Genomic DNA, 19,516 nt, shown 5'->3' with positions numbered 1-19,516 from the left:
TCTAATCAATCTATATCGATGGACAGATTCGTCGTATCTACTATCTCATCAGAGGCAAAGATCTATAAATTCCCCTTCCTCAGTTCCTCCTGGATAGCCCATTCCACCCCCTTCTCCACATCATCAGCTATAATCGTAGGTTTATGACTAGGTACTTCCCCGTGAGTATCGTGGAATACACCTGTCCTCACCAAGATGGACGACCAACCGTGTCGATTGGCCCCATCAATATCTGAAAGGGGATTATCGCCTACCATATAGCTGCGAACGTAGTTCGATCAGCCTGGCAAACGCACTTTTTTGGGATGTGTTGGACTCACACGTTCAACTCTCCCTCTGGATCCCTCCCTACCTCCTTCAGGTATCGGCGTAACATCAATTCCGAAAAATCGTACGTCGCTTTGAAAGGTTTTCCAAATTGTTTATAAGGTAACTCCAACCCTGTTGTAGACTAGATAAGACATCGACACATATCAGTGTATATAGTGTATAATGGATATTGGGAAAGGGATAAGAATCACCTTGTATATACTTTCGAGTGATAATCTAAATGCACCTTGACCCAATCTCGGTATTGGCCAATCACTAACAACATAAAGACAAGTACATCAATCACTGTAGCACTCTTAATGTATAACATCAGGTCAGATCAATCAGAGCAAAAACAACTTACGATCTCCATTCAACATCGGCATTACTAAACACCAACTCTACATCACCTTTCACATCCGCTCTATCATGACCTTCTCTTCTCGTACCGAATATCCCCCGATGGGAAGACATCAAATCCAATATGAGCGTTATATCTCTTCCCCAATCGTGAGAATCGTGGAACATCAGAGCGGCCGAAAATGGTATTTGGGAAAAGTCCTCAGGCTATTTCAGTCCATGGTGGGAGATGATCAGCAAAATCCAACATATACAATTTGTGATGATTATAAGACTTGAAAGAGAAGAGACATACTCTGGCGAATCCCCTTTCTTCATCTGTCAATTCGGTCCTATCCCATATAGAAGGTTTCCAAGCTATGATATCCTGAGGGATGTAAGAGTATTTCAAACCGTATCTGCGCTCTTACATACATCAGCTTGACTATGGACTGCTGAGCCGAGTAAGTGAGAGAAATATTCACGATTCAGCAACTCTCCTACAGCTCTCTCCTTTCCCACCCAATACCAGAACAGGTTTATCCCTATATTTATCAACATATTCTTTAATAGGTGTATGACTCTGGACCAGCTGGTTTTCGGTGAGCTGAACATACAAAATGACATTAACTGTGCATCGTTCATTATGTATTATCCAGTATGGGAATGATAAGAAGATATACTCACCTGTATACCTAGTTCAGAAGATAGGGCCGCTCGTCTCTCTTCGTCTGGTACGCCTCCTCCGTTCGTTATCAGCAGAAAGGGTATTGGTCTAAATCATCTTGCATCAGTATGATGAGGCAGCACATTAGAGGATGATAGGGACGGTCGGACTGGAGTGATAGAGTAAGGAGAATGGAAGGAGGAAGGAAGAAACCATCTCACTTGGGCAATCTACCATCTTCACCTGATAACAACTTCAATACCCTTTTAGCCTGAGGTAGAACATTATGATGGCCTTGTTTCAATACTCCGTCCTGTATCAAAGTAAAATAAATCGGTGATGGTGTTCATAGCATATATGTTAGGTCGTGAGAGTAGACTCACGATGTCAAATGCGAATGCCAATTTGTTAGGAAACGGTGTTGATTTAGCTGGACACCACCATACGATTAAAGGGATATTGATCAGCTTGACCCTTCATCAAAACCATCGACGAGCAGATACGAGTGTACTCACAATGCAGCGATCTCGTACAGGATATCTGGCCACTAGTCACCAGCCTACGTACACTCCAGGTGGACCTGAGCATCTTGCAATTTGCTCTCCACTGTGCAAGATGACAATGAGGACGAAGAAGAAAGGAAATCGCTAACTTGCAAAGGTCATAACCGCATCATACCGTCATTCATTTATCGCAAAGGCACGCTCTACCAAACATCATCATGATATATAAATTCATCTGTTGATATCTGTTATTTGACATGCATACTCTGGGGGACATACGATATATTATACTATACCTATATCCATATTCTTCCCATATCGTAACTTACTTGACTTGATTTATGATGTTTGATTGAGAATGATTGATTTATTTGACATAAGATACTATACAACGGTTTTATTTCGTTTCTCCAATTCCCAAATTTCCAGTTTCTACCAGAATATCATAGTAAGATATCCAGATGACTGACTTGATCCAATCTCTTATCTCGCCATATGAAGTTTCCCTCTCACTCACTACTCATACTCCCAAATGTCCATGAGACTTATATAATAACCTTCTCTGATCGCATCCCAACTCAACTCGACACCATACTTCTCCAACCCACATCGGGCAATTGATCCTTATCTTTCTTTCTAGCAAGTACATGAGGAGGTATGAACCCTTTCTTATCCCTCAACGTCCCTTGGTCCTGTTCATTTTCTTCTCCATCCGCATCCTCGTCATCATCATAATCCGCATCACCTAAAGACTCGTACAATGCTCCTGGATCATTCTTATACGATTGCACCTGTTCCCTCTCCCTAGAAACAGAAGCGGACCTCGATACCTTTCGAATTTGGTTCTGAGGTGTTCTTCCTCTAGGTGATGATAGACCTAACGAATTCTGCTCGATCCCTCTTTGTCTCATTGCTTTGAGAAGGGGCGGAACAAGTACACCGTGTTTATCTGATAAAGAAGTTTTCCTTTCCAACTCGGTAACTGTTTCGTGCTTCGCTCGTGATTTAGGTAAATGAATGGCCATAGGCATCGACATAGCTAATTTCGATATCCTACTTTCATCTTCTACTTCCTCGTCATCATCGGAGGAACTTGATCCTCGACGTAAAGTAGCGTACATCGATCCATTCTCTTCGATACGTCTCCAAGCGGCTCGATGGGACGGTGCATCCGCTGCGAATGTTCGTGAGAGATTGGCCTCGACGATGTTTCGTGTACGTGAGATAGGTAATTGAGCGAGTTTCTCAGGTGGCGAGGAAGTGGATTGATGAGGTTTGGAAGGTTGATGATCATCCATCTCCATGTCAAAGACGGTATCTGGAATACTATCAGCTTAATCCGAATTGACGGACATTACGAGCCGAAGTGTGAAAAATATTACTCACCCTCCACATCCGATCGCTCAGCTTCACCCGTCTTCTCCTCAGGTTCCTCAAATGTGACTTTACCCTTGCCTTTGCCCTTCTCCTCCTTCTTCTCGCTGTGTAGCTGCTTCACCGAAGTAGGTCTAGGTGTCCTACCTTCTCCTTCTTCCTCTTCGACCGCACTCATCCTATTAGCTGTACCCAGAGTTCCTCTCAAAGTCGCCCGTTCCTCATCGATCCAACTATCTTTATCTGCTACCGCCTCCCCATTCCCATTCCCATTAGACTGAGACGAGCTCCTCCTCCTACTTTGACTAGTTCCACCGACACTTGACGCTCCAACCATATGATCAGCCAAACTACTGAACACATAACTCATCGCGACTGCTCGACTATCATCTCGCTTATCGTACGTGCTCGCAACATGGTCGAGAGTCTTGTTGATTTCATCCTGAACATTAGGAGGGGGCTTGTTCGTCGGTGCGGGAGAATAGAAAGTATTCGCAGAGAGCGATTGAGCGAGTAAAGATGTACTAGGAGGATTTACCGAAGGGGAAGTAGACGCTTTTGCCAGAGGGTTGTTGTCAGAAGGTATCGAGCGATCCTTTGATACTGGTCTGCTCAAGTCGCCTGCTCTGGAAGTACTTGAACTTCTCTCTCTTTCCATTATCTCACCTTTACCAGGACCATCTTTGTATTTGGTCCATAACATTTCTACCTCCCCTCTTACTTTCTCTTCCAGCTCTCTCATTTCCTGAGTTTTCGAAGATATATACCGCCTCACTTCGTCTTCAAGCTTCTTATGCGCTTCTTTGAGATAATCTCCCGCATTGTCACACAAGTCTCGTAGGTGGGGGTTATTAGGTATAAATGGAGGTGGAAGGAAGAAAGGATCGTGAGGCGGGGGAATCAGATGATGCGATTCGGGAGTATGGTTGATTGCTGGGTAAGGAACGGGAGTGGAGTTGGAGGGAGGTCGTCCGAAGTTTGATGTTGATTTAGGAGCATCTAAACGAAGATTGGAGAATGATAAGAGGGTTTGGTCGGATGTATCAAGGTCTTCTCCATACTATAACAAGGACATTAGCTTGATCAGGTTTGTTACTTAGGAGATGGAATACTCACCAATATTCCACTTGATAAATCCACCTTGACCCATTCTTCCTGGGTTGCCTCGTCGTCCCTGGCTTTTCCTTCTACTTGGTAGGCTTTTACATTACAAAGCCAGCATATCCTCCATGATGGTCCAAGAGAATCTCCATCAACTTGCGCCAGTACGTTTTCGTCTGATTCTCGAAAAACATCTTGATCGTATGTGACATAACCACCAAGTTTCTGCACTCACGTCAGCTTGAACAATCCATGAGCAATGGTGGCGTCAGCTCACCACAACTTCAGCGGCCACTGGGAGATACACCTCGAGGGTATCTTTACTTCCCTTGGTCACTCTCTTCTCATCATCCTTGGCTATTCGTCCATTAACTTTTAAGTTGAGGCATTGACAGGTGAATGCGAAAGGGGTACTTTCAGAAGGCAGAGGAGCGTCTTTCTGTCCGGTATCGTGAACCTTGTCGGGTGGAGCTTCACCCATGGTGTTCATGATACTGTTGAATGTGGTTTAAGCTGGCGAGAGATACGAAGTAAAGAAAGAAGGGTTGGAGTTGAGTGAAGCTACGGGGTGAAGGTGATCCGGTCCAAGGGGGTGGTCAAAGGGTTACTGTACAACCGGAAACTGAACTAAAAGTAGGCAAGCGATAATAGCTTCTTGAGTAGCGCCTAACCACAACAATTGATTTTCACCATTTGCCACCCAATCGATGTTTTCGTATTTCACTTTTTCCATCTTTATCATCCTTCAAGGTGATTTATTATAAACATTGCACTTATATACATACACGATGCCACCCACGCCTTGTTCACTATGCCATACCGCAAGAGCATTGGTGAAAAGGCCGAAAACAGGTCAACAAGTTTGTAAAGATTGTTTTTTCGAGGTGTTCGAGACGGAAGTTCATAATACCATCACGGAGGGGAAAGGGATATTCGAAAGGGGTGAGAAGGTAGCAATAGGTGCAAGTGGTGGGAAAGGTGAGCAACATATGTATACAACAACTCATTGGGCCGTACTAAGTCGATCAATAGATTCAACGGTATTGGCACACGTTTTATCGGTGTTGAATAAGCGGTACGATTACGGGCTGGACTTATTCTTACTTTCCATCGATGAGGGTATTACTGGATATAGGGATGATTCGTTGGAGGTGAGCTGACGGGATTGAAGGGTGTTGCTTAGGATACCAGCTGACCTCTCCTGCAGACTGTTAAGCAGAACCAGATTGAATATGGTTTACCGCTAAAAATCCTTTCATACAATGAGTTATACGGATGGACTATGGATAAAATTGTTGAACAAGTCGGAAGACGTAATAATTGTGAGTTCACTCCTATGGTCATACTTGCAAAATATCTGCTGACTTGCCGAAATTTGTAGGCACCTTCTGTGGTGTGTTTAGACGACAAGCACTAGATAGAGGAGCAGCGCAACTTGGAGTAGACCACATCGTCACAGGACACAACGCGGATGATATCGCTGAAACCGTGTTGATGAACAGTAAGCTGAATCGCACCTGAAGTTCACGCGAAAGCTTACCATATCTTTTAGTCATGAGGGGAGATATCGCTCGTCTTGGACGATGTACCGCCGTTACCACTCAATCAGAAGATACGATCAAGAGGAGTAAACCTTTTAAATACGCTTACGAGAAGGAGATCGTCATGTAAGCTGGCCTGACCCTTGTATTCCTATGCCAGCTGACTCGTTTTGGGTAGGTACGCATACTTCAAGAAGCTCACTTATTTCTCTACTGAATGTATCTATTCTCCTGATGGTGGGTTCCAGTTGCGCTCCTCACATCGATGATTCATACTAACACTACCTCGTAGCCTACCGAGGTCACGCTCGAGTATTCTTGAAAGACCTCGAAGCGATTCGACCCAGTGCTATAGTAGATATCATACATTCCGGAGAATCATTCCAGTTGGAACAGAGTGTGCAGAAGGGAATGAAGGCGATGCGTGAGTTTCTCCCTGCCGAAAACGGTGACGATCGCTGATATGGAGTATAGAAACATGTCTGAGGTGTGGATATATCTCATCCAACGATCTATGCGTGAGTCAGCTTACCGTACACGGTGTAATCTTCAGCTGATGGCATACATGATATAGAAAGCATGCGCTTTGTTGGAAGGTTTAGAAGCGGGATTGGATAGATCCGCTCTAGTAAGCACAATCTCATTCTCCCATGCGAATATATATTCATGCCATACCGTAGCGTCAGACACAAGCCAACTCTTCGACCGCTCCTGTCGGTCACCGTACCATCCCGATGTTCGAGCGATACAGTAACATCGGTGTGGCTCAGCCTACCGAGGGAATCGAAAAGGCCGTTCAAACTATCGAGATCAAATAGATTATCAACTGTAGATTACATTAAATATACCCAGCACATGCATACCCTTCGTACAGTCTACAGATGCGACCATGCAGATTAGGATCTACCATCGGGTCCATAAATCTTCGTGTATACCTGTCACTCTTTCATTGATTATCCTCTACCATGTCTTAGCAGGATACAGATGTCCAAGCAATTGCATCTTAGCATATATGATATCTGTACTTGTAAACTGATCCAATAGTAATCTACAACTCATCCATTAGACCAAACACTTTATCCCCAAATATTAGCAAATGGATCTCTATCATCTTTCTTCTGTTGAGGTTGAACGTTGCCCAACCCATTTCCATTCGAACTACCGAAGAACCCTCCTCCTCCTGTCGACCCACTCGAGGCCCACGGATCACTGGTATTGTTCGAACCAGCTCCCCAGGGGTTGTTCTGCTGTACCGGTTGTGTTTGCGCATTTCCTCCTCCTCCCCAGGCATTTTGATCAGCCGATATACCTCCCCATCCACCACCGGTAGTAGGCGTAGGTAATTGAGCCTGAGTTTGTCGATAGGCAGGTTGAGGAGGTGCAGAGGAAGTAACACCTCCATTCCAACTCGCATATTGATTCTGTGCAGGTGGTGGAGGAGCGGTGTTGAAGAACCCTCCTGAGGATGTAGGAGCGGTAGCTGGTGGCGAGCTAGCGGAGGAGAAAAGTGACATAATATCGGCCTTGGCGTTCTTAGGTTGCTGTTGCTGCTGATTTTGAGTAGATGGAGTGGGAGTGCGGAAATCCAGATCGAATATTGACGAACCCTGGGTTGGAGCTGGTGGCTGGGTACCTGCTGTTGCCCCTGGAGTAGGTTGGCTGGCGTTGGCGGTAGGTGCGCTGGTAGTCACTGGAGGAGCTAAAGAGGGAGGTTCATCAGACCCGAATAAGTCTACCATCGGTGCAGGTGCAGGTGCTGCTGGAGTGGGAGCAGGTTTAGCGGTTCGAGAGAGCAGGGGATGATGTTTTGGTGCAGCTTGAGGTGCAGCTGCTGGTGCTGGAGCGGAAGCGGATGTCGTAGGTGTAGGTTTGGGCGCTTCAGTTGGCTGCAGTATGTGGAATGTCAGCTGGATCCCTGTCAAATGGCAGATGAAGTGTGATCATAGCTATACAGTACTTACGGCTGCACTAGCACCACCCCCTTGTTCCAGAATACTTGGGTCCCGAGGTGGTGGGCCGTCCATCGCCCATCTCTTGGATTCATATTTGGACCGGATGAACGATTCGATTTTGCTGGATAACAACATATCAAATGAGCTGATGGTTCACAGTACAATCTGGGATTAAGAGAAAGCTCACTGATCAGGAGGTACATGTCCAGCTTTCAAGTGTTTCTCCCAGTACAGATTCGCTCGTTTGTTACCCCATCTTTGGATATTCTATATTTCATCAACATGTCAGCTTCTAGTCCTGTGGTTGAAACACACATTGCAGCTTACGTCCATCTGTTCAGGCGTCCATATATCCAGATCGATCGATTTCACTGCAAGCGAATGTCGTAACTTAGCTTCGCTAACCAAAACGCTATAGAGACAGCTATGAGCTCACCTTTACTGATATGCGTCCCCATGGATCTATGTATACCTGAACATCTTATGCAGAGAAAAACACCTCTACAGATTCGAGAAATTATCAATACTTAACCGCCATGATACTGAAGTTATGCTATCGAACTTACAGATTCCACGAAGCCCATCTGGCATCTATGTTACAATAGACAGTCAGCTGAGCAGTTTACATCACATTTCTGTAGACAGCTGAGACCCAAAGAAAACGAAGAGCACTCACCATTCTTCCTGCAATCAGCGCACGACTTGTTATCTGGCTGTTTGACTAAATCACGTAGGATACGGGCATTTCGCTCTGTGGTAGCTTTGTCTGCATATCGTGAGTCAGCTGACTGCGTGATCGACCTGTGTAACTGCCAGCTTACCTTGACGAGACATGTCTCCTGTGCTCGCTGGCTGATAAACGGTGTTTTACATGAATAACTGAAAAGGATGAACCATAACCATCAACAGGCAACAGGCGGTGACAGCGTGAATGACGCTCTGACCCCCGGTTCAACGTGTTTCCGTGTGCCTATGGGTTAACCGGGGTTTGGCGAGCCTTATGATTCCCGTAAGAGGGGGAGAGCGGTGATCGCCGACCATGAAATGTTTGAGCTGTACATGTGTGATTATAGGTTGTTGGATGTTTTCGCGACGTGTTTGATTGGGCATCTTTCCTTTCACTGTTAGAGCATACGTCCAAAAATCTCTTCAAATCCTGCATATAATACCGATCTGGCTATCATCGAGCCAGACAGGGTTAGTCGTCTACATACAAAATGGCAGAGATATCAGAGGGCGATTCGAATATCGGTGAGTCCACCCCACAGCTCCATTTTGGCTTATGAACTAATTCGGGATGGAACAGATGCCCTTTTCAAGGCATTCGTCATGATTGTCGTATCGGAGATAGGAGACAAGACGTTCCTGATAGCTGCTATCATGGCGACTCGACATCCCAGAGTAACAGTCTTTGGAGGTGCTTTTGCGAGCTTGGTAGTTATGAGTATATTGAGTGCTGCGCTGGGTAGGGTCATATTGGGATTGATACCCAAGGTAAGTGGTCACTCTCAATCGACCTTCACAGTCAATTACTATCTTTGGATATATCGCTGATTGTTGATTTTCTATCAGGTCTGGACACTGTGGGCAGCTTCCATCTTATTTTTGGTATTCGGAATCAAGATGTTACAAGAATCATTCTCAATGGCAGCTGGTAATTCCCATATCCAAGAGGAGATGAGAGAAGTAGAAGAAGAACTGGAAGAAGATTCGGCAGTTCATGATAGCCATAATGCTAGAGGTACAAGTTCGAATATCCCCTTGGAATCATTGGAAGAAGGAAAAGTTTTGAGTGGAGGTGGAGCAGTAGATATCCCTTCTTCACCTTCAACTAGGAATTCAAAATTACCAAATAACAAATACAAGACTGGTCCAAGCATACATTTCCCACTTTCCGGTTCATCACGTCAGGATGGTGGTGGAGTTGGACCATTAGAAGAAAGACATTGGACAATAACGGTTAAAGAGAAGTTAAGGAATACAATCCAACTTCTTACCAACCCTGTCTTCGCCCAGGCTTTCGTATTGACCTTTTTGGGTGAATGGGGAGATAGATCTCAGATTACTACGATAGCGATGGGTGGTGCTCATGTAAGTCATCTTACAGCTTTTACTCTGAATGTCGATACTGATAAATGGGAAATGACTATTAGAGTGTCCCTGTCATTGCATTTGGTACAATATTAGGACACGGTGTATGTACGGCAGGAGCAGTGGTGGGAGGTAGGTACTTATCTACGAAGATATCCGTTAAGCATAGTGAGTTGATCCACTCCTCATGAGCCCAGAATTCATATGCTGACGTTCCATCATTCCTCATTTCCAGTCTCACTCCTCGGTTCAGCGGCATTCATAATATTCGCTTTCCTATATGCTTTAGAAGCATATTACTATAGACCTGAATTGGATGACGGGGCTTTCTAATCGAAGTATCGGATATTCACCATTCAAGCTTTGCGTCGGAGCTCGCAACCTTTATCGTCCATTAGCATCTTGCCATAATCCGTCCTTTTCAGCATTTTCTCTCAATCAATCTCCATAGAATACATAGCAATGTCATCACAACGCTGGGTAAGATACGATAGATAAACGGATGCATTCATTGATATACCCTGCGAACCTCACGAAGAAGCATAACGCTGATTCAACGTATCACTCATGTCAATTGGCAATGGACAATATAATCAATCATGCATGAACAGAACTATGTTACATATGCTCTTCTATCGTCCGAATGTGATTATATTTCCTCATCATCCGTCTCTTCTTCATCCTCCCATATCAGATCCCCACTCGCCCCCTCACCCTCATGAGCATAAGGCAGCGGTACCTGAGCTCTCTTATTCCTCTGTTCATCCGTCAAACTCAGATTAAACGGTAAATCCAATTCCGAATGAGTATTTATAATCTTATCCCCTCCAGTTACTCCAGCAGTCAAAGGCTTGGAGAAAGGATTCAAATCTACAAGTTGATCCAGATCCACCAGTCTGAATTGCTTGTCGTCAACATTGAACTTGAGACCTTCTAACGATCTACTTATCCCTTTAATTCCTCCCGTCGGCTTCCGCACCAACACGTGTACTATTGCTGCTGGCCCTCCCTGAGATTGTGTCCAGCACGTATCAAATTCGATCTTCTCACTTGAAGCCTTTAGAGCCATATCCTGATGAGATGATCTTTTAGTGGTATTTTCAAGGATCATCCATAGGTTCGGTGAAGGGTTGGAAGATATAGGGGAGAGATAGGATTTCGATAGGTGTTCGACTAAAGGTGGTGAATGAGGAGTGATCAGGGTGAGTGTTGAATGGAATGACGGTGTGATGAGGGAGTGATAGATTGCTGAAGAAGGTGGGAGGAGGAGGATGAGACGGGATGGTGCTATATTCGAGGTAAATGTAAGCTCAGGTTGATCTGCTGAATCGAGTTGTTAGCTTGGAGCTCACCTTTAGCTTTCTTGATTGCGCTGAGAATACTTTTGACAAGTGTCAATACTTTCGAAGCTGAATAATCTTCAGATAAGATATCCAAAGCGTCGATAAATATTTGTCCGGATGTATCTGGTAAAAGAGATGCCATGTAAGCTATCTGCAATCAGACTTGGTCCGGAAAGCTTACTCACAAGTGGACAGGATTTTTTCTTCTATACTCTCAATCGATGTTGATTCCTCGCCATGGCCATTGATAGAATTTGATAAATCAATGACATTGATTTTCGATGATGTTGAAGATGGTAGGAGTATTTCGGGAGGGTGAAGGATGGAGATCAGGGTCGTCTCTTCCCCTCTGTCAGTAAGCCAGATAGTCTATCAGCTTGATGGACATCCTCATCTCAATCCATAATGGACCGAATACAAGCTTACCTCCGTATACCCCTTGCGAGGGTTTCTTTGAAGATGTTCAACCCAGAAAAACTTGTACTATCGCTAATAACGCATAGTGATTGGTGTGGTATCTGAGCGTTATCTAGTGCTCCGCTGAGAAGAGGTCCGGTATCCCCAGATGATCTGGAAGGCATTGTCTCCTGTAGAAGATATCTTTATAATTGTTGATAAGGGAAGAAAAGAAGAGAGATTAGAGGTTGAAGAAGACTGAAAAAGTTGAAATATACGATCCGAGTGACATGCGGGGTAAAGGAACGTGCACTGAGCGGCCAGCTCCGCTTGGACCGGACTTGCAATCTGAATCTGAATCACAATCAGATAGATACAACAAATTCCATCAACTGCTTCTACTTCTGTCTTTCCTGCATCATCAAAAACAATCACAGAATAGGTTAATATCCTCTTCAGGTTCCACTCATCCACATCCACTGATCACCCACTCCAGCATGCCCCAAAAGCTTATTCTCGATACAGACCCGGGGGTCGACGACGTCCTGGCCATCCTCTTGTCCCTATCATCACCTGAATTACAGGTAGTCCTAATCTCAATCGTATTCGGTAACACCCATGCACCCGTTGCTCACAGCAACCTCTTGAAGATCTATCATAGCTTGTCAAAGGAGATCGAGCAGATACCCGACGCTCAATCGCGATATGGTAGATTGGCTGAACCGAATCAGAAGACCATGCTGGCGTTGGGTGAGGATGGACCGATTGGTGGGGAGAAGGCTGTCGCGGCGTACTTCGTGAGTGGATTGCTGGCTTGTGTATCATACACTGCACCTTCAAGGAATGTAATCATCCGTGTCACCTCGTGCTATGCTGCGATTTGGAGGTTGCCACGTTGAACGTACACACCGAGCTATACATCTGACTCGTTGTCAACCTTGCAGCACGGCCCAGATGGTCTATCCAACATCACCGAAACCCACCCTCACTTCACAGCTCCCAAACTTGATCCTTCCACTCCACACGAACATCTGGAGATCTCAACGAAAGCCTCATACGAAGTCATGCTCGATATCTTGAGACACGAAGAGGACGATTCAGTGGTTATTGTTGCATTGGGACCATGTAAGTGTAGTACTACGTACTCGACATGCTACCTGTGCCGTCCTTTGTCTATGCAATTTACCATCCCGACAATGGTACCTTGTGCTGACTGTGCGCGAGCTATCAGTGACCAACCTCGCCCACGCATTGCGTACCGACCCACAAACATTCTCCAAAGTCTCTCGAATTGTATGGATGGGAGGTGCTCTAGATCATCCAGGTAACACCTCCGCTACAGCCGAATTCAACTGTTTCGCCGACCCCTTTGCCGCCTCTGAAATTCTCGAGGGATGTAAAGCCGGTCTATTCGAATTCATCCTCGCTCCATTGGACATTACTACCCCTCATGCGATCCCATTCTCCGACCTGATCCATCCCTCAGTAGTCAAAATCCCAAATTCGAGAGGTGAGCTCGTCGAAACCGACGAAGAGCCTACTCCACTTCAGGCATTCGTCTCAGCGATGTTAGTAAGAGTGAGGGGTTTGCAAGCTTCTTTCGGATTAGAAGATTCGATGGAGATGCACGATCCAGTTGCAGTATGGTATGCTTTAGCTCACGCGATGCAGAAACGAAATTCTCCTCCTTTAGAAGGGTGGAAGGTGGTACAGAGGGAATTCAAAATTGAGAGAATAGGTGAATTGACTAGAGGGATGTGCGTTACGGATAGAAGAGGGACGGGAGAATCAAATAATACAGATAGATCAAAAGATGAAGATCTTAAATCGTTCGGGATTGGTAAGAAGGATGAAGAAACTGGACGAATGGGTGAGAAGATCCCTAAAGCCAAACAACTTCCTTGGGTGATCACCAAGACTCCTGGAATAGATGAGTTAAGGAGAGTTCTGTTAGGTAGAGTATTTGGTACAAAGGTTGATGAATAGGTTTGAACGATCTGCAATTAGGAGATGGATAGAGTAATAACATCCGGTGGTTGTAATTGTACATAATGAAAATATAGCATGGTGGATTTCCTTGCAATAACACATCCGAAAATGTGAGATTTATGATGATTGATTGAATCGCTTGGTTACGTACGTTGTTGAATACTGTTTTTTTGTCTCCATTGACACATCTGATCTGACAAAGGTGATTCTCAAATACCTCCTTCTGTTCCAGCGCCTTCGTCCGTTATGCATCCATTTCCGCTGACTCTCTACCTAAACCGAAGCTTTACTCTCCTCTTTCTTCTCCTTACTGTCCCTCGAAGCGTTCCCCACCGTATTAGCCACGACGAGGTTCTTCACCCTACTTGCCAAAGACGACAGATCGTTCGCTCCTCCTTCCCGCACTTTGTATTCCTTCCTTTCTCTAGGTTGAGGTGGTGGCGCAGCAGGTGCAGGTTGAGACGACCTGTTCAAATTTTGCTGTTGTCTATTATTACCTTGGTTCTGCTTCCCACCTCTACTACTATTGTTGTTATTCGATTTCTTACGAGTTTGGGTCCTCCAATCATTCTGATCCGCTCGCGATGGTGGTGCCTGACTTTTCTCTTCTATAGGAGGTGGATTGGCCAATCCAATAGGTCCTTTCCTACCTCCTTGAATAGGATGTGGTTTTTGGGCTTGTTGGACTTCATTCTTCCTATCATTTAGTAAAGAAGGTTTATCCGTAGTGGTTTTCTGTTCCGAAGCAGTTTCAGGTTGAGATCCCGATGGAGCAGGTGGAGAAGGTTCGATAGCAGCTGTTTTACCATCACTTTTCTCTTCATCCTCGTTGGATTTGATATTATCTAAAATACTTTCTTCAGGTACTCCACCACCTCCTTCTAAAGGTGGGAAACTCTGTTCCGCTCCGTTACCTTGTTGAGTTTGTCTGGCAATATCAACCTTTTTGAATTCTTCATCTAATTTACCAACTTCTTCATCCTCATCCTCATCTTCATCCCAATTGACAGATACTTTCTCTCTCCTTTTTTCCCTCCTCTTTTCATTCTTCAATTGAGCTTTGGTCTTTTCTCTAGGTTCACTAGCAAATACGTTCTCCTCCTTTCCACCTTTGTTCGCCTGGGAACCTAGACGGTCGGATCCAGGGATGGTAGGTCGAGAGGCCGCTCGGGCATCCTCAGCTGTCTGACGGGTGGATCGGAATCGTCCGACATCCTCTTGAGGCGTGAAACCAGGTCGCACTTTCTGTTCTTTACGAACTCTACGTAAAAGTATATGAGAGTCATCAGTTGAATCTTGACGAACACGGATACGGACACAAAGATTGTTGAGATATGGAATACAACACTCACGTCCCATCTTTCCGCCTAGATTGAGGAATCACCCTCTCCAAAGTCCTCGGATCGACTACAATCCCAGAAGCGGTCCTTTCGGGGTTGACAGGTGGTAAGGACATGGTCGTGTAACGTTGGTCGTGGGTCTGTCGTGAGATGCGAAGTTCCTGTAATTCAGTCTTTTTGGGATAGATTTACACAAATAGGTATATTTGAAGAATTTGACGTTGTCCTATGACCTACCTATGTATGCAGTCAGGACTATACGTGTGCAAAAAGTATGCACAACCTACAAGCAACGATGTCATGGCGGTAACAAGCCAGGATCGGTTAAAAAAGGTTACGTTGTGAGGCGGAACCAAAACAACGAAAGATCCCATAAATTGGATGACATCAGACACAGATAGGAAACACAAAAAGACTGTGCCACGCTCAAAAAGCGGGCGTCGTCCCGGGATTGAACCGAGGACCACCTCAAAGCAGGAAATTCAGTTGTTTTCACCCTAAGAGACCCAAATGAGGCATGCTACCACTGCACCAACAACGCATAGCACAAAAATACCCGTCTTCGGCAGATTCACAATCTATAGGATCAAAAGTGGCTGTTTAGGCCATCATGGGTTTGATATGACATCCCGGTAGGACTCAGACCTAAAACAAAGTCTGATCTTTGGTATAGCCCAGTTGAAGTGGCGTTACAACTAACAGGGAGAAGGTTTGGAAGGGATCCCGGCTGGACGGTGCCACAGAGCCTCAAATGCCCTTATGCATGCATATAGGCTTGCTCATATGGTACATTACACCCTCCTGGACTATTGACGCCTATTTTAGAAGCAAATGCGTGATGTATTGGGGGATGTTGTGTGGGATGAAGAGAAAAATGGTGTTTTGGCAGGTCTGATATGAGATGCCACGTTCGAGTGATCTGCGTCGCCACGTTCGCCCCATTGAACCTTAAAACGCCACATTCGGCAACGGAATCAAATCACCCCTCTTCACTTGAAACCCTCAATAACCGATCATGAATGCCTTCGCTCATCAATCACCGTTCTCATCTGCATCGTGATGACCTTGTGAAGGAGGACTTGGTCATACTCCATTATAGATCCGAGCATGAGATCAGACGACCGAGTCGATCGACCAACCATGACCGAGAATCACCTTTCCCACTCCTTGTTTCACCCAGTATCGCACTAAGCATAAACACTAACGCACACAACACGCTACAGACTAAGCACGTCCTTCAATCAACTTGTTTACTTTCAGCACTTTCAACACATACGACGACAAACATGCGGATGGGCACTAGACCATCGTTGGTTGATCGGATCGATGAATTCTCTGGATTTGAGGGGATGCTGAGGGGTATGTATGAAACACCTGATTGTTCTTCGGATGATGACGGTGACATGATAGATGGTCAATAACCTATACATCGGTGAGGATGACTGATATATAGTGAGCACGAACACGACTCTATCAGCAAGTAAATACCTTTGAACAGGCTCACCTTTATTCACACACTAACTTGATAACATGGTACAAAGTAATCCATACCGTGGTGAAAAGGTAGATCTTTACTCACCATCCTTCTCAGATCTAGACCTTGTTTCCCCACTCACTTCGATCCCTTGATCTGATGATCAAAGAAGAGTTATAAAAGAACACACACAAACCACACATCACACCCGTACACTTAACACACACACATACATCATACATCATCGATAAAATAGACGTAAACATCTTTTTCCTTCTCGATGACTCCCTTCTTCCATTCACATCTCATTTAGACGTATATGCATAAGAACACACAATTTCCAAACTGATTAGATCATCTATACCACATTGGTAAGTACTTTCAATCCCGCACACATCCGAGACCGCCGGATCTGACTCTGATATTTGCTCCAGTCTGAGACAGAATCAAAATACCTTTCGAACAATCAACCCAGCCGACTCCGAGATTATCTCGTAGAGACATCAACGCCTGTTCGAGATATATTTAACAACAATGATGAAAGCGTTTCGTTCTCCATTATCCGTAAATATATTCTCATCATCTACTACCGACTCAAGACCTACACCTACTAAATCAAATCACAATATATTCAAGAAAAAACCATTTCATAAACGATCTTTCTCTCCATCAATATTATATCACTCAAGTCCGCTCTCACCGAGATACTTCACTTCGACATCGACATTCTCTAGCTGTACCATTTCATCAGAGGAAATAACGATGGGTCAACAGAATTCCAAAGCATCAACCTTTGTCGATTTCGAACCAGCCCTCACATCAGCTCATCCTCCTACCTGCCCCAGCCGAACTTTCTCGGCATTCCCATCACCTGGTCCCGACCCTTTTCACCACTCTCCACCTTCACATCGCATCACTTCTCCTACTCAACCCTGCTCTCCAGCATTCTACCAGGCACCGCACTCCGCACCTGTCGTTCCGGTCACCACCAAACCCAAAGGTCTAATCCGCTCCCTATCAGCTAAGAGGAAAGGTGAAACTCGTAGACCCTCTGGATCCGAAGCTGAACCCGAATTACCGCCTGTGGGAAACATCAAAGCTTTGAAAACACTCGGTCAAGTCGATCTGAAAGCTTCAATGAGAGAATTCGAAGAACTAGTCCAAAGAGCTGAGATTGACGCCGGGATCAGATCGCCTTCACCCCCTAAACAAGATCAGATATCATCAACTTTCCCTAAACGATCGCAACATACCAAGCGGGGGTCGATTCATCTCCAAACTTACGATAATTCACCTATACCTAGATTATCCGCTACTCCCGCTTACCTACGTCCAGCGCCGTATAGAAGGAACTCATCAGCATCGTCAATCCATTCGTCCAGAGTATCCATCAAATCTGCTCGCAGAGCCGAGAGAGAATGGAGAGCGAAAGTTGCAGCATTATCTTCTGGATTATCACTTTCTACTTCCACGTTGATTCCTGGCAATACCCCTCCGAAGAATGCTGTTAAAATCAAAGGAGGTCCAGTCCCACCTAAGAGAACACCGATGTCTACTTCTGCTCATGCGATGTCGCAGACTAGTAGAAGTACCTCACCATTGTACACCGAAGAAGAAGGGACGATCATCGTCACCCCACCTCATTCAGCTCCTCAATCGTTCGGTACTCCCTTATCCAACAAGTCATTCGAAACTCTGGGTCATTATCCCAACTCTTCAACTGTACTAGATTCGCCTACTCCTATATCAGCCAACGAATGGGAAGCGAGAGAACGGAAACCCTCTGTACCTCATTCGGCATATTCAAGTGTTTATTCGACATTGAGAGATGAAGATGGTATGGCTAGACCAATCTCATTCGCGAGTGGACAATGGCTAGCTCCTGTCAACTCCTCTCCACTCAAAATCGACATTACCTCCACGCAAAATGCAGAAGATGAAGGCGTTTTACTCTCGGGTAATTCGGTTTGTGTCAATGGTACACCTACACCTGACTCGCCACACAGAGATAATCTACCTCCATTCGAAAGTTTCAAGTCTTCTCCTAGAATGGTAGGTAATTCCGTACTACCTAATGTGGAAACTCCAACAAAGATGAAACATCAATCATTACCTTCTCCACCGCGACCTACACCTACAACCCAGCAAAATCGTAGACCATCCTTGCATATTCCATCTTTGGAGATCCCAAATTCTCCACCTACTTTACCTCCCTTAGCTTTCTCCGCACCTTCCACACCTGGGTTAGTCACTCCCACTAAACCAATCTTATCTACACCTACCAGAGGAGTCGAAGAACCTTTTACTCCTTATTCACCTACTACTGCATATATCCTCTCCGCACCATCACCTTCCATCGACCAATTAGCATTCTCTACTTCTTACGGGGCTTTCGTTCCTTCGCCTATCAGGAAGACGACTTCGACTTCAGCTGAGGTGAATGAGGATAGTCCGAAAACACCAGTCAGAAAACATCCTTTTACGTTCGGTGCTAAACCTTCTCCCGAACCTATATCGATAGATAGGAAGCCCTCAGCCGATGGCCAAAATGCGGGAATGAGTATAATCCCAAGAAGGAATCGTGTAAATCACGACTCGAGGTCCTATGTTCCTAGATCGTTGCCTTCGACCAACCATGTCCAGGTCCAAAATAATGCACTTAGACCTAAAAACCATTTGCACAATATCCCGATGCCTATCACGTCGAATATAATCGGGACAGGTACAGATTCGAGATATGCGAAAGAACCTGGATTGAAGAGATTAAGAGGTAAAGTCGATCTAACACCTGGTATGGAAAATGGTTGTAGACCACCTAAAAGTGGATTACCAATGGCTGTGAGTTTCGGTTTTCTTATGATCGATAGGAGACGAAGTTGCTGATATGATTTGGTTCGGGGTAGGATCTCGAAAGGTGGTTGCAGAATACTTCGATATAGATGTGAGATAGGGTGTTTGATTCTATAGAGACTGGTTTTCTTGGAATGGTGTTGTAGATACAGAACAAACAGTCTTTTATCTAAATGGCTTAAATCCAAGTGATTTCAGCGCGTGCTCGATCATTATATCATAATCACATTACTGTTGTATAATTCGT

The 19,516-nt window shown here is 45.0% G+C and overlaps 9 protein-coding genes across 9 annotated transcripts; 4 read left to right on the top strand and 5 right to left on the bottom strand.

The window, feature by feature from the left end:
- Positions 1-62: 62 nt before the first annotated feature.
- Positions 63-1,903, bottom strand: V865_000536 (TIGR01456 family HAD hydrolase; the record flags this gene model as incomplete). The annotated part of the gene is made up of 10 exons (XM_066224366.1): positions 63-261; positions 321-451; positions 522-585; positions 674-876; positions 965-1,067; positions 1,134-1,255; positions 1,336-1,423; positions 1,537-1,628; positions 1,699-1,745; positions 1,831-1,903. 10 exons carry the CDS (start codon positions 1,901-1,903, stop codon positions 63-65), a joined length of 1,122 nt encoding a protein of 373 aa, XP_066080463.1.
- A 493-nt stretch (positions 1,904-2,396) lies between these two features.
- Positions 2,397-4,774, bottom strand: V865_000535 (uncharacterized protein; the record flags this gene model as incomplete). Its single annotated transcript, XM_066224365.1, has 4 exons — positions 2,397-3,136; positions 3,205-4,252; positions 4,309-4,518; positions 4,571-4,774. The coding sequence occupies 4 exons, from the start codon at positions 4,772-4,774 to the stop codon at positions 2,397-2,399; spliced, it is 2,202 nt and encodes a 733-aa protein (XP_066080462.1).
- Positions 4,775-5,081: 307 nt separating this feature from the next.
- V865_000534 (cytoplasmic tRNA 2-thiolation protein 1) lies at positions 5,082-6,652 on the top strand (the record flags this gene model as incomplete). Its single annotated transcript, XM_066224364.1, has 10 exons — positions 5,082-5,271; positions 5,326-5,444; positions 5,501-5,615; positions 5,675-5,794; positions 5,846-5,960; positions 6,013-6,071; positions 6,127-6,258; positions 6,309-6,352; positions 6,409-6,462; positions 6,515-6,652. 10 exons carry the CDS (start codon positions 5,082-5,084, stop codon positions 6,650-6,652), a joined length of 1,086 nt encoding a protein of 361 aa, XP_066080461.1.
- A 258-nt stretch (positions 6,653-6,910) lies between these two features.
- V865_000533 (uncharacterized protein) lies at positions 6,911-8,620 on the bottom strand (the record flags this gene model as incomplete). Its single annotated transcript, XM_066224363.1, has 8 exons — positions 6,911-7,720; positions 7,796-7,907; positions 7,974-8,053; positions 8,114-8,157; positions 8,223-8,287; positions 8,353-8,377; positions 8,463-8,552; positions 8,608-8,620. The coding sequence occupies 8 exons, from the start codon at positions 8,618-8,620 to the stop codon at positions 6,911-6,913; spliced, it is 1,239 nt and encodes a 412-aa protein (XP_066080460.1).
- Positions 8,621-9,003: 383 nt separating this feature from the next.
- On the top strand, positions 9,004-10,210 carry V865_000532 (uncharacterized protein; the record flags this gene model as incomplete). The annotated part of the gene is made up of 5 exons (XM_066224362.1): positions 9,004-9,037; positions 9,093-9,280; positions 9,359-9,877; positions 9,940-10,045; positions 10,113-10,210. The coding sequence occupies 5 exons, from the start codon at positions 9,004-9,006 to the stop codon at positions 10,208-10,210; spliced, it is 945 nt and encodes a 314-aa protein (XP_066080459.1).
- A 316-nt stretch (positions 10,211-10,526) lies between these two features.
- On the bottom strand, positions 10,527-11,801 carry V865_000531 (uncharacterized protein; the record flags this gene model as incomplete). The annotated part of the gene is made up of 4 exons (XM_066224361.1): positions 10,527-11,164; positions 11,230-11,343; positions 11,406-11,569; positions 11,647-11,801. 4 exons carry the CDS (start codon positions 11,799-11,801, stop codon positions 10,527-10,529), a joined length of 1,071 nt encoding a protein of 356 aa, XP_066080458.1.
- A 312-nt stretch (positions 11,802-12,113) lies between these two features.
- Positions 12,114-13,602, top strand: V865_000530 (uncharacterized protein; the record flags this gene model as incomplete). The annotated part of the gene is made up of 3 exons (XM_066224360.1): positions 12,114-12,413; positions 12,561-12,741; positions 12,848-13,602. The coding sequence occupies 3 exons, from the start codon at positions 12,114-12,116 to the stop codon at positions 13,600-13,602; spliced, it is 1,236 nt and encodes a 411-aa protein (XP_066080457.1).
- A 276-nt stretch (positions 13,603-13,878) lies between these two features.
- On the bottom strand, positions 13,879-15,061 carry V865_000529 (uncharacterized protein; the record flags this gene model as incomplete). The annotated part of the gene is made up of 2 exons (XM_066224359.1): positions 13,879-14,866; positions 14,958-15,061. The coding sequence occupies 2 exons, from the start codon at positions 15,059-15,061 to the stop codon at positions 13,879-13,881; spliced, it is 1,092 nt and encodes a 363-aa protein (XP_066080456.1).
- Positions 15,062-16,953: 1,892 nt separating this feature from the next.
- On the top strand, positions 16,954-19,358 carry V865_000528 (uncharacterized protein; the record flags this gene model as incomplete). The annotated part of the gene is made up of 2 exons (XM_066224358.1): positions 16,954-19,257; positions 19,323-19,358. The coding sequence occupies 2 exons, from the start codon at positions 16,954-16,956 to the stop codon at positions 19,356-19,358; spliced, it is 2,340 nt and encodes a 779-aa protein (XP_066080455.1).
- Between the last annotated feature and the right edge of the window lie 158 nt (positions 19,359-19,516).

This window comes from Kwoniella europaea, chromosome 1, assembly GCF_036810445.1.
Source record: "Kwoniella europaea PYCC6329 chromosome 1, complete sequence".
Classification (NCBI taxonomy): Eukaryota; Fungi; Basidiomycota; class Tremellomycetes; order Tremellales; family Cryptococcaceae; genus Kwoniella; species Kwoniella europaea.
The sequence above is the reverse complement of the archived record's forward strand: the minus strand, read 5'-3'. Positions and strand labels throughout refer to the sequence as shown.